The sequence below is a fragment of the Hirundo rustica genome, chromosome 14 (assembly GCF_015227805.2).
Source record: "Hirundo rustica isolate bHirRus1 chromosome 14, bHirRus1.pri.v3, whole genome shotgun sequence".
NCBI lineage: Eukaryota > Metazoa > Chordata > Aves > Passeriformes > Hirundinidae > Hirundo > Hirundo rustica.
Window position 1 is genome coordinate 16368718 of NC_053463.1, and position 11467 is coordinate 16380184.

At 65.7% G+C, this 11467-nt stretch overlaps 1 protein-coding gene across 1 annotated transcript; it reads right to left on the bottom strand.

Moving 5' to 3' along the window:
* Positions 1–4019: 4019 nt before the first annotated feature.
* On the bottom strand, positions 4020–9490 carry LOC120759072 (START domain-containing protein 10-like). The gene is made up of 6 exons (XM_040077961.2): positions 9292–9490; positions 6175–6322; positions 5984–6087; positions 5775–5892; positions 5570–5622; positions 4020–4896 (listed from the first exon to the last, which is right to left on the bottom strand). Exons 1-6 carry the CDS (start codon positions 9454–9456, stop codon positions 4684–4686), a joined length of 801 nt encoding a protein of 266 aa, XP_039933895.1. The 5' UTR covers positions 9457–9490; the 3' UTR covers positions 4020–4683.
* Positions 9491–11467: the final 1977 nt, after the last annotated feature.

The following is an 11467-nucleotide window of genomic DNA, read 5'->3' on the forward strand; positions in this document are numbered from 1 at the left end:
AGACAGGGACAGACAGGGACAGACAGGGACACACAGGGACAGACAGGGACACACAGGGACACACAGGGACAGACAGGGACAGACAGACAGGGACACACAGGGACACACAGGGACAGACAGACAGACAGACAGACAGGGACACAGGGACAGACAGGGACACACAGGGACAGACAGACAGACAGGGACACACAGGGACACACAGGGACAGACAGACACAGACAGACACACAGGGACACACAGGGACACACAGGGACAGACAGACAGGGACACACAGGGACAGACAGACAGACAGGGACACAGGGACACACAGGGACACACAGGGACAGACAGACAGACAGGGACACACAGGGACACACAGGGACAGACAGACACAGACAGACACACAGGGACAGACAGGGACACACAGGGACAGACAGGGACAGACAGACAGACAGGGACACACAGGGACACAGGGACACACAGGGACAGACAGACAGACAGACAGACAGGGACACCCAGGGACACACAGGGCTCAGGGCCCCTCTCAGCTCTGAGCTCCTCTCCAGCTGAGCAGCCCCAGCTCCCTCAGCCTCTCCTGGGCACGGAGATGCTCCAGGCCCTTCCCCAGCCCCAGGAGCTCCTGTCCCTGCTGTGCTGAGGATGCAGAGCTGGACACAGCACCCAGAGGTGCCCCCAGGGCTGGGCACAGGGGCAGGATCAGCCCTGACCTGCTGGCAGTGCTTTAGAGACCCCTCAGAAGTTGCTGCTGGGAGCAGTGCTCCTCCCTGCTGCCGGGGCGGGAATGAGCTGCAGGGCAGGGAAATGCTCCTGGGACTTCCTCACAGTGGCAAGGCGCTGTCCTGGCAGGGCCGGGCTGACCAAGGACAGGGCACAGCTGCCACACCCTGATGGCTGCTGACAGGGCAGTGTGGTGCAGAAATCCTTCTCCACTGTTCCCTTCTCCCTCCACAGTCACCTAATCCCGAGGTTCGGGGCTCTGTTCCCTTGGAAGGAGGAACCTCCTGCATTGCACCTCTGCTGAGCCCCGGCACCTGGTTCCCGAGGGAGACTGCTCCTTCCCAGAACCCATCCAGGACATCCCCCAGCCGTGGGGCCACCCTGGAGCCCCAGAGCTGGCACAGGGAGGGGATGGGCACAGCAGGGCACCGGGACAGGGCACAGGGATGGGATGGGATGGGATGGGATGGGATGGGATGGGATGGGATGGGATGGGGTGGGGTGGGATGGGATGGGATGGGATGGGATGGGACGGGACGGGATGGGATGCGATTTTTCCCAAGGCCTTCTTATCAGCCCATGTTTTGCAGAGCAGATTTCAGTCTTTGCTCATTCCCAGTGTTTGCCATCCTGCTGATGGGATCTATATTTATATATATTTGTATTTATATTTAGACAGCAGCATCCTTGGGCAGAGGCACAGAGCCCTGCCTGCCATGCTCACGGGGCAGCCAGGTCGTACCTGCTCCCTGGAGGAGGCAGATGGGCAGAAAACCCCCCTAGGACTGGACTGGGTTTTGAGACGATGCTGGCAGGGCCTGGAGGAAGCAAACATCAGAGTGAAGGTTGGATCCTTCCAGCATGAAGGCCTGTTTGATCCTTCCCTTTTCTGGGCAGCACCCAGGATGACACTGTCCCTCAAAATCCCTGTGTCCATCCATCCATCCATCCATCCATCCATCCATCCATCCATCCATCCATCCATCCATCCATCCATCCATCCCCCCATCTCTCCATTCATTTTCCTTCCCTCCCTCCCTCCCTCCTTTTCTTCTTCCCTCCCTCCCTCCCTCCCTCCCTCCCTCCCTCCCTCCCTCCCTCCCTCCCTCCCTCCCTCCCTCCCTCCCTCCCTCCCTCCCTCCCTCCCTCCCTCCCTCTCCTTCCATCGACCCATCCATCGACCCATCCATCGACCCATCCATCGATCCATCCATCGATCCAGCCCTCCCCAGCCACCAGCTTTTGCTGCCCCTGGGGCAGTTTTTGCTTTTCCTTCAGCCCTACCCATGCGGGTTTGTGCTGGGGGATGTGTGGGGTGATGGTGGCAGCATCTCTGGGGGCAGGGTGAGAGGCACTCAAGGCTCATCCCTAGAGAGGAAATATCACCTTGGGCAGCTGGAAATGTGGGGTTGGGACTGAGCCTGGGGGTGTGCAGGGCACGGCAGAGCTGAGCCCCTGGGGGGGATTGGGGGAAGATGGGAATGGGGGAAACCGGAGCCTTGGACATCTGCTGGACCTCTCCAGGCAAAACACCCTGCTCAAGGCCAGTCCGTGAGGCTGCTGGGGGGGCTCCTCGCTGGAATCAGCGTCCTGCTCTGGGTGGTGGGGCCAAGAGCCGCCCGAGACCTCTCCATGAGCTCAGGAGACGCAAATCACGGGATCCAGGGATGGAGTCACATCCTGCCCCAGCAGGGGCACGTTCGACGCGGTGTGTGGCCAGGATGGGGCCCGTGCCACGCTGCCGCTGTCCCCGATCCATCAGGGGCGGCTGACATCACTGTCTCCGGGCTAATCTCTCGTCCAGCAGCAGCTTCCCGTTTCCTTTCCAATCTCTGCACGGGCGGCTCCTCCGCGCTCGGAGCCGGGCAGGAAGAGCGCCCAGCCGCGCGCTTGTGCGGGGCCGCAGCCCCCGCGTGTCTGGCCCTGGCCCCACCGGGCTCTGGGCCCCCCGCTCCCCCAAAATCCCCGCGGGGGCCCCCGGGGGCTCCCGAGCCCCTGCCTGCTCCGTGCCTCGCTCGGATGCCGGTGGCCGGTCCCTTTCCTGCTTGTGCCACACCGTTCCCAAAGAAATCACCCACGGCGCCCCTCCAGCCCCTCCAGTTTCAGCCTGGCTCACACCGGGCGCCAGGAGCTCTCCTGCAGCCCAGCGCTGGATGCGGAGCAGCGACAGGGACACTCCCTGTGCCACCGCCATCCCGGTGGTTTCGTGTCACATCCCGGGCTGAGGTGTCACCCCGCCGGGCTCTCGGTGCTCCGGCAGCAGCTCCTCACTCCTACTCGGGGCTGGCTAAAAATAACCCGGGGGCAGAGCCGCAGGCTGGATCCTGCGGAGAAACCTCCGGGGAATGCGAGGGGATGAGGCTCCTTCCCGCGGGGGAAGGGTCAGCACCCCGTAACCCGGCGGGCACGGGTGCCATGGGCTCTGCTCCCTCAGGGCAGCACCCTGGGGTGATTCTCCACGGTTCCCAGCTCTGCCAGAGCGGATCTGGGGCAATCTGGGGCTAGGATCTGTCTTTTTAGGGGTAAAATAATCACTGTCTGCCGGCAGAGGTGGGAGCAGCCGTCACTGTGTGCCGCGCGGTGCGAGCTGCACACCCCCCGTCCTTGTTTTCCACGTGTTTTCCTTGTTTTCCTTGCAGAGGTGGCTTCTGTGCAGCCAGCCCAGCTGCAAACCCCGGGATCTGGCTGTCCCGACCGGCAGAACCCGCTGTCCCCTTCCCAGCACTCCGCGTGTGCGCCGTCCCCCGAGGCAGCGCGGGGGACACCCGTCACCTAACTGGGGGGTTAAGGGGACAGCAGGCGTCCATGCCTGAGCTGTCGGGGTGCAGAAAAGCTCCGGGTGTGTGGGAAGCACACACAGGGCAGCTCCCGAGGGGGCCCAGGGGTGTGAAGCTGTGTCAGAGGGACCCCAAAAGCTGCAGTGACATCCCCGTTTGCACCGACCTTGCACAGATCAGGCTCGAACCCAGCCGGGGATGGAGCCCAGCAGCCGCAGAGGGTGGGGGTGAGGAGTGGGTGGAAAACCCCTCGCTTGTCAGCGTATTCCCACGGCAGTGCCTGTCTAGACCAACTTCCCGTTGTCCGGTGGAAGCTGCCCCGTGCCCACGCACGCTCGTGTGGGGGTGGCAGAGCCCGGCATCCCCCTGTCCTGTCCTGCTGTGGCCACTTCTGTCCCTGCTGAGGGTCACCCCAGGGTGCTGGGGCTGCATGGATGGGCCCTGCTGTCCGGCTCAGACCTGGGTGCCGCTGGGTGGGCTCCGTGCCAGCCCCTCCCCGCCCTGTGCCAGCCCGAGGAGCTCTCGCACACACACCAACCCCTTTATTGTTGTGCCAGGAACCACAGCAGCGGCAAACACTGGGAGAGTGGGGACACGGGTGGCCCGAGACCCCACCGCCAGGGTGACAAACCCCACAACCCCCCAGGGGAAGGGGTCCCCAGGGCCAGCTGGGCTAGAGCCGGCCTGCAGAGCTGGGCCTGGTGCGGGGGGTCACACTAAGCTTGGAAGGGCACGGAGGGCTGGAGGGCTCTGACCTGGGCAGAGCTGGACCTCAGGCCAGACGGGGTCGATCCAAACCTTGTGCTGCTGCAAAACCTGGGCAGGAGCCTCACACACCCCCACTTCTGGACCTTCGGGGGTCTTAGAGTGGCAGAACCATATCCTGGTGCCAGGAAAGCTCCCACCCACCTCAGCCTGCCCAGGCTCTCTGGGAACACCCAGTGCCAGCACTGCCAGGCAGGGACAACTCCCCGGGCACAGGGGGCACCGGGGTGCCCATCCTCCCTCTCTCCAGCACCTGTGCCGCACATCCCACGGGACAGTTCCCCGCTGCCTGGGTAGGGAGGGTGTCAGCCATGAAGGAGTTGCAGAGCAGATGAGACTATTGGGAAGCAGGGAGCCAAACTGCCAGCTGTGCCCCCGGGGTGCCAAGCCTCGGTGATGAGGGGGTTCCCCTGAGCGCTGGGGCTCAGGCCTCGTGGTCACTGGTGCTCAGGTGCTCCTCGGGCAGCCCGGTCTCGTCGATGTTCTCCAGGGAATCTGCGTGCTGCACGGAGAGCTCGGCCAGGCTCACGCTGGGCAGCGTGTTCTGCTCGGGGTACACCCAGGGCTTGTACTCGGGGTCGTGCCGGCGCTTCCACTCCGGGTACTTCAGCCCAGCCTTGTAGATCTTCTTCATCGCCTGCGGGCACAGCGGGGCTGGGCTGGGCTCTGGGCACAGCGCCCAGCTCCCCCACTGCAGGTTTTGGGGTGTCGGGAGGGGATGGGGGCCTGGCTGCCCCAGCAACGTGCCCAGTGCATGCCCTGTGCATGCCCTGTGCCACCCAGAACTCATCCTGGGAGCCCTGCATCTCCGAGGATCCACCCTGGGAGCCCTGCATCACTCAGCACCCATTCTGTGAGCTCTGGGTCATGCAGCACCCATTCTTATGAGCTCTGGATCACCCTGCACCCATCCTGTGAGCTCTGGATCACCCGGCACCTGTCCTGTGAGCTCTGGATCACCCAGCACCCATCCTGTGAGCTCTGGATCACCTGGCACCTGTCCTGTGAGCTCTGGATCACCTGGCACCCATCCTGTGAGCTCTGGATCACCCAGCACCTATTCTATGAGCTCTGGATCACCCAGCACCCGTCCTGTGAGCTCTGGACCAAGCAGCACCCATCCTGTGAGCTCTGGGCCTCCCAGCACCCATCCTGTGAGCTCTGGGTCTCCCAGCACCTGTCCCATCAGTTCTGGGTCATCCAGCACCCACCCCGTGTGTCCCGGGTCACCCATCCTGCCCCCACCCAGGGGTAACTTGGGCAGCTCACCCCTGCTGCCCGTGCCTCCCTCCACGCATCCCCCTCCTTACCTTCGGTGCCACAAACTGCGACACGCGGTTCACCACCCACTTCGGCAGCGACCCTGCAAGAGCCCACAGTCACTCGGAAGCAGGGCCGGCGCCGGGGGCGGCACCAGCAGCCGGCAGAGCCCCCGGGGCTGGGGTGGGCTCCCCTTGTTCCTCGGGGTGTCCCCGCCCCCGGGTGCCCGGGTGACGGAGAGCCCCGGGCACTCACCGCGAGGATCCACCTGGGTGAGGTAATAGAGGACGCAGGCTCCGTCGCCGTTCGCCTTGATCAGGTACCCGGTCTGCAGGGACACGGCCCGGACGAAATCCTTCCGGGGCGGGTATTTCTGCGGAGGCATTGCGGGCACCTCAGAGCCTGCCCGGCCCCGCCTGTGCCCGCGGGCAGCCCTGCCAGGGCTGGGGGCAGCGGCGGCTCACCGGGTGCTTGACGCTGTAGTTGATGATCATGTAGTCATTGCCCAGGGGCAGCCAGGAGCGCAGCGTGACGAAATCCCTGTTCTTCAGGGGGCTCGGGCACTTCCCTGCGGGCAGATCGCGTTACCCCCACGGCCCCACACACGGGGTGTGCGGCTGGGGAGGGGGCCACGGGGGTCTCGGGGGCTGCTCACAGGAGTAGTATCCGACATCGGCGTTGACGGTGAGGCGCCCGATGTCGTAGGTCTCGATCATGTTGGAGTCCCACTTCTTGCGGTAGCGGGTGTCGTGCAGCACGTCGTAGAGGGTCTCGGCCGGGACGTCCTTGCAGGAGATGCGGGTCTGTGGGGAGAGGGCCGGGGGGCAGCAGCCAGCCCCGGAGCTGTGCCCGCCCGGGGACGAGGCCTTTGGGCTGTCCCGTGTCCCTGTGCCGTGGTGCGGGACACGTCTGCAGCCCTGAGCCACCGCTCCCGCAGCCAGAGCGGGGCTAGAATGACCTCTGCCCTCTGCCTGTCCCCTACCCCATGTCCTTGCAGGACAAGCAAAGGGGTGCCCGTGCCCCTTCACGAGGGTCTGGGGTGTGGGGTCCGCTCCTGGGGGGTGTCTGTCTGCTCCCGGGGCTGTCTGTCCGCTCCTGGGGGGTGTCTGTCCACTCCCGGGGGTGTCTGTCTGCTCCCGGGGGTGTCTGTCCGCTCCCGGGGGGTGTCTGTCCACTCCCGGGGGCTGTCTGTCCACTCCCGGGGTGTCTATTCCGCTCCCGGGGGTGTCTGTCCGCTCCCGGGGGGTGTCTATCCGCTCCCGGGGGTGTCTGTCCGCTCCCGGGGGTGTCTGTCCGCTCCCGGGGGTGTCTGTCCGCTCCCGGGGGTGTCTGTCCGCTCCCGGGGGTGTCTGTCTGCTCCCGGGGGTGTCTGTCCGCTCCCGGGGGTGTCTGTCCGCTCCCGGGGGTGTCTGTCCGCCCCCGGGGCTGCCGGACCCGGCTGTAACCGGAGCCGGGAGCTGCCCGCCTCCCCGGCCGTGCATTATTGATGAAGCGGCCGCCCTGCTCCGCTCAGCGCCGGGAGGAGGGAGATGTCATCCGCTCCTCGTTAGAGCCCCTGCATCTTTGATGCGGTGCCGTGTAACCGGAGACGGCCCTCGGAGCCTGGCAGGTCCCATCAATCTCGGGCAAGCTTTCCCCGCTGGCCCGGGTCTGGTTCGTGCCCGGCGGGCTGGACTCGCTCCCGGGCCGGGCTCGGGGATGTGCTGCAGTCCGGGGGGAGGGTGGGAGCACCCAGCCCCCCCTGCTGCTCTCCCTCCCTGGCTGCACCCTCCCAGCAGGGTCTGGGGGTGCTGCTGCTGCGGGGTGAGGGGTTTTTCCAGCCGCAGGTGGAGCTCCTGGAAACTCCGGTTGTCACAGAGGGACCATCGCGGCCTTGCAGCCCCAAATTCCGCACCAAAGCCTGCCCACCGTCCCCCTCCAGCCAGGGATGAACAGCCCTGCCGGGCACAGCAGCAGGAATGGGGAAAGCGCAGAGCCCACACCCATCCACAGGGAATTCAGGTGGAAAAATCCAAAGTTCCAGCTCCCTCAGTTAACGAACAGACCGAGGCTCTTCTGACCCCAAGAGAGCTGTGCAGCTCAGACTGGGGGCATCCTCCATCCCGTGTTTTGGGAAGGGGCTCTGGGCAGTGACAACCCCTGCCCCATGCCCAGGCCCTCTCCAGGGCAGGGAAAAACCCCATTATTGCGCTGGACCAGGCTGGTGATGGTCCCTGACTGCCCTGGGCCCGCCTGGGGTCCCCTCTCCATGGGGCTCAGTGCTGGCAGGGGGGACATCACTGCTCCCCCTCTGCCAGGCTGGAGGTTGGACCTTGGCTGGACTCTTGCCAGCCTGTCCTGGTCACTCTGAGCAATTCCAGATCTGGATGTGGCAGCACGGAGACTCTGGGAAAGCCCTGTCCTGGGCTGGGCCTGCCGCATCTGCCCGTGCCCGCGGAGCCAGACCCTGCAGAGGCAATCCGGCTGCTCAGGCGTGATTTACCCTTGGCGGGTCCTTGCTGCTGTCACCACTGCCCTCCTCCTTCAGGACACGGCTTCCAGGGGCAATTCTCCATGTCCTTCCCGGGGATGGAGGTGACACAGCAGCCCGCAGTGGCCCGGAGCTTCCTTTTGGGAGAGGAACGTGATGTTTGCCTCTTCCCAGGGTCAGGGACCTGCTGTGGTCACTGGGACTTTTCAGAGAGGTGTTGGCCTGACCCCTCAGCACCCTCTGGTCCTGTGCATGCCCAGCTGGCTTCAATGCTCCCTGATCCAGGTGCAGAAGCTGTTCCCTGGCTCGTGGCCGCAGGGCAATGTGTATTGCGGCTGCAGCTCTGCCGAGAGCGCTGCTCCTCCCCGCGGCCCCGAAGGGTCTCTGCCCACGGCAGCAGTGTGTGCCCGGCTCCTCCTCGTGCCCCCGGCTGCAGGAGAGGCGCTGCTGGGCGTTCTGTGCTCAGGACAGCGGTGGCAGAGCCTCTTCCGGAGCGCTGTTCCCTCCTCACCAGCTCCCCGTGCCTCCCCTGCTCTCCAGGCCATTCCAGCCCTCCCCTGACACTCCCGGCCGAACGCTCTCCCGCAGCTGGGCTGTCCCGGGGGTCGGATGCTGTGCCTCTCCTCGCTTTGGCAGATCCCACCCCTGCCCAGCATTCCTGGTGACCAGAAGAGCCGAGGTGCGTGGTGCCCACCATGGCGCCGTGCCCCCAGCACCCCGCAGCCCCCCCTGCCGCGCCCAGGGTCACCCGGCACTGTCACTGGGGCCGTGCAGGCGAACGACAAGGTGCCTGAGAGACGGCTGAACCTCCTTGGCCCTCTGCAGCACCCCAGGTCCAGCCCCTGGCAAGGGACAAACCTCCCAAAACAGCGCCTGGGGCTCCTACAGGACCTCATCCCGTGAGGATGCCGGGGGATGCGTCCCAGGATGGCAGAGCCGGGGAAGGGACACCAGGGACGCGTCCCGTGAGCCCGACTGGTGCCCGGGGGCTCCCGGCAGGGCCATCTCCATGATGTAACTGATCCCGGGGCCTCCCGCCCGTGTCGGGAGCGGGGGCAGCCGCCACGTGAGCCCGCAGGGCAGGAGCCTGCGGGGATCCCGGCAGGAAAAGCCCCGGGCGGGCAGCAGGAGCCGGCCGAGCGGCCGAGAAGCACCTTCGGAGTGCTAACCCTGCCAGCCCTGGAACTCGGGGCAGAAGCAGCCCCGGGCAGGCCGGACTGTGCATCTCCTGCTCGGGGCAGTCCCCGGGGACCCTCGGGGGCCGCCGGGCACACGGCGGGGGCGGGGAAGCGTTCCGCTTACCTTGATTTTCTGCACGGTGCAGCTTTCCTCCTGGCCCTGACTCCACACGGTCACGCCAGCCTTGTTATACCGACAGTGCCAGCCCTCCAGGCTCTCGCACTGATCCCTGAAGGAGCTGAAGTCGGAGTCGTCCGGGATATAAACCATCTCCCCTCCTCTGGACATGGGGCCGAGCCGCCGCCGCCGCCCCCCGGGCGCGGGCACCGCCTGCGGGCAGGCTCTGCCTCGGCCTCACCTCCCGGGAAACCCGGCTCTGCCCTTGAGCTCTGCCTCGCCGGGTGCCCGCCGCGGCTCACATCATCGTGCCAGCCCCGAGCCCGTGCCCCCGGAGCGGGCCCCGGGCGCGGAGAGACCCGCGGGCAGCCCGGCCGCGCCGCGCGGGGCTGCGAGGCTCCTGGGCTGCGGTTGCTATCGCAGCTGCCGGGAGCTCGGATGTCTCCCCGGGCCGCCTCGCCGGCATCACATTTCTCTCCGCTGGCTGGCAGCTCCTCTATTATTCAGCAGGTAGCAGCGCGCAGGTGGCTCGGCTTTCAGGGCACGGCTGCCCCCGGCTCCCCGAGCCCCCCGTGCTGCCACCCCCGCGGTCCCCTGGCAATCTCTGTGCCCGACTGTGCAGCAGCGGCCGGCTGGAAGGATCAGCTGATGCCAGGAGCGGCGGCCGGGCCTCCCGGCACCGCGGCTGCAGCAGCCGTGGGACGTGGGCCAGAGGATGGGGGCACGGCCGAGCGCACACGGCCCCGGCTCTCGGGCTGTCCTGGGGCTTGGAGTGTGCTCGGGCGTGCGAAGGGGAAGAATCAGTGAGGAGGAGGTTGCCCCTTGCTGGGCTGACAGCGCGGTGCAGGCCCCGGGGGGAGTCCAGCCCCGCTCCCACCTCGAGCAGGTCACCACAGCACAAGGAACGGTCACCCCTGGCTTGACCCAGCCTGGAGGGATGGCCTTGCCCACCTCAGTGCCACAGCTGTGCCACCTCCCCAGGATAAAATATCGGTTCTACTGCCCAGCCTGAAGCTGCAGTGAATGTCCCTTGTCCTTCGGTTCTGGCCGTGCCCTACTGAGAGGGACTGGCTGTGCCCCCGTGCACCTGCAGGATGTTGGTAGATCCCAACATCTCTCCCAGCCCAGGCTCCAGCCCTGCCAGCAGCATCTGCTGCTCCTTTTCCAGCCCCTCCAGCCGCCCCTGGACTGGGAACCAGTCTGAGCACAGAGCACAGAGCCCTGGTGCTGCACAGGCACCAGGCTGGCAGTCACATCCTCCTCATGCTGCTCAGGATGCAGCGTGTCCCGTTTGTCCATCCTCCTGTCCAGAACTTTATCTGGAACCTTCTCCCCATTCCTTTCACTGGGACCCTGCTCAGCCCCTTGGTCCCCAGCCTGCCTGAAGCCCGAGGTTATCTTGCCCATCTTGTTGATGTCCACAAGTTTTCTCTTGGCTGGAATTTTGGGGTTCCTGAAGTACACCTGGAATGAGGCTCCTCCACTCTCACACCCCTTCCCCCCTGGTTAACCTCACCTGCAAGGCAAGGATGAAATTCCCTCCTCATCCAATGCTGTGAGAGGTTTGGGAACAGCCCCGGTGCTGACCCTGGGACCAGCATCACCGGGGCACTGAGAAATGGGGAAAAAGTCACGGAAAGGAGAGCAGGGAGAAAGCTGGGGAGCTGCAGCTGCTCCCGGAGCCTTGCTGGAGCAGAGGGCTGCCTGTGGCTGCCCCTGCTGCTCCTCCAGGCACGCAGGCTCTCCTTGGGGCCGTGCTTCCCAGCTGGGGCTGCTCCAGGGGCACAGCTGCCCAGGGCCACGCTCCGTTAAAGAGAGCTGCCGCAGTGGGAAGGGAGAGGCAGATCCCGGCTTGGAAAGACCTTGGGGTGGCCTTGGGGCTGGGAGCAAGGAGCGTGTCTGGCCGGACAGATTTATGACCCAGAGCTGTCTGGGCCCGTTGCTGCAGTGTGCCGTGGGGGGTGTGAGGGTGTCCCCGTGCAGGGGGGGACTGGCACCCAGACACAGCCTGGAGAGGCCTCGTGGGATGTGTGGGGTGGGAAGAACCCAAGGCTGGGGGCTCTGGAGCTCCAAATCATGTCCATGGGGGGAAAGAAGGGAGGGCACTGCAGTCCCGGGATGGAGCAGCCCCCCAGGCTCCGTGGGAAGGACGGAGCAGCTGCTTGCACAGCACCACTGAGGT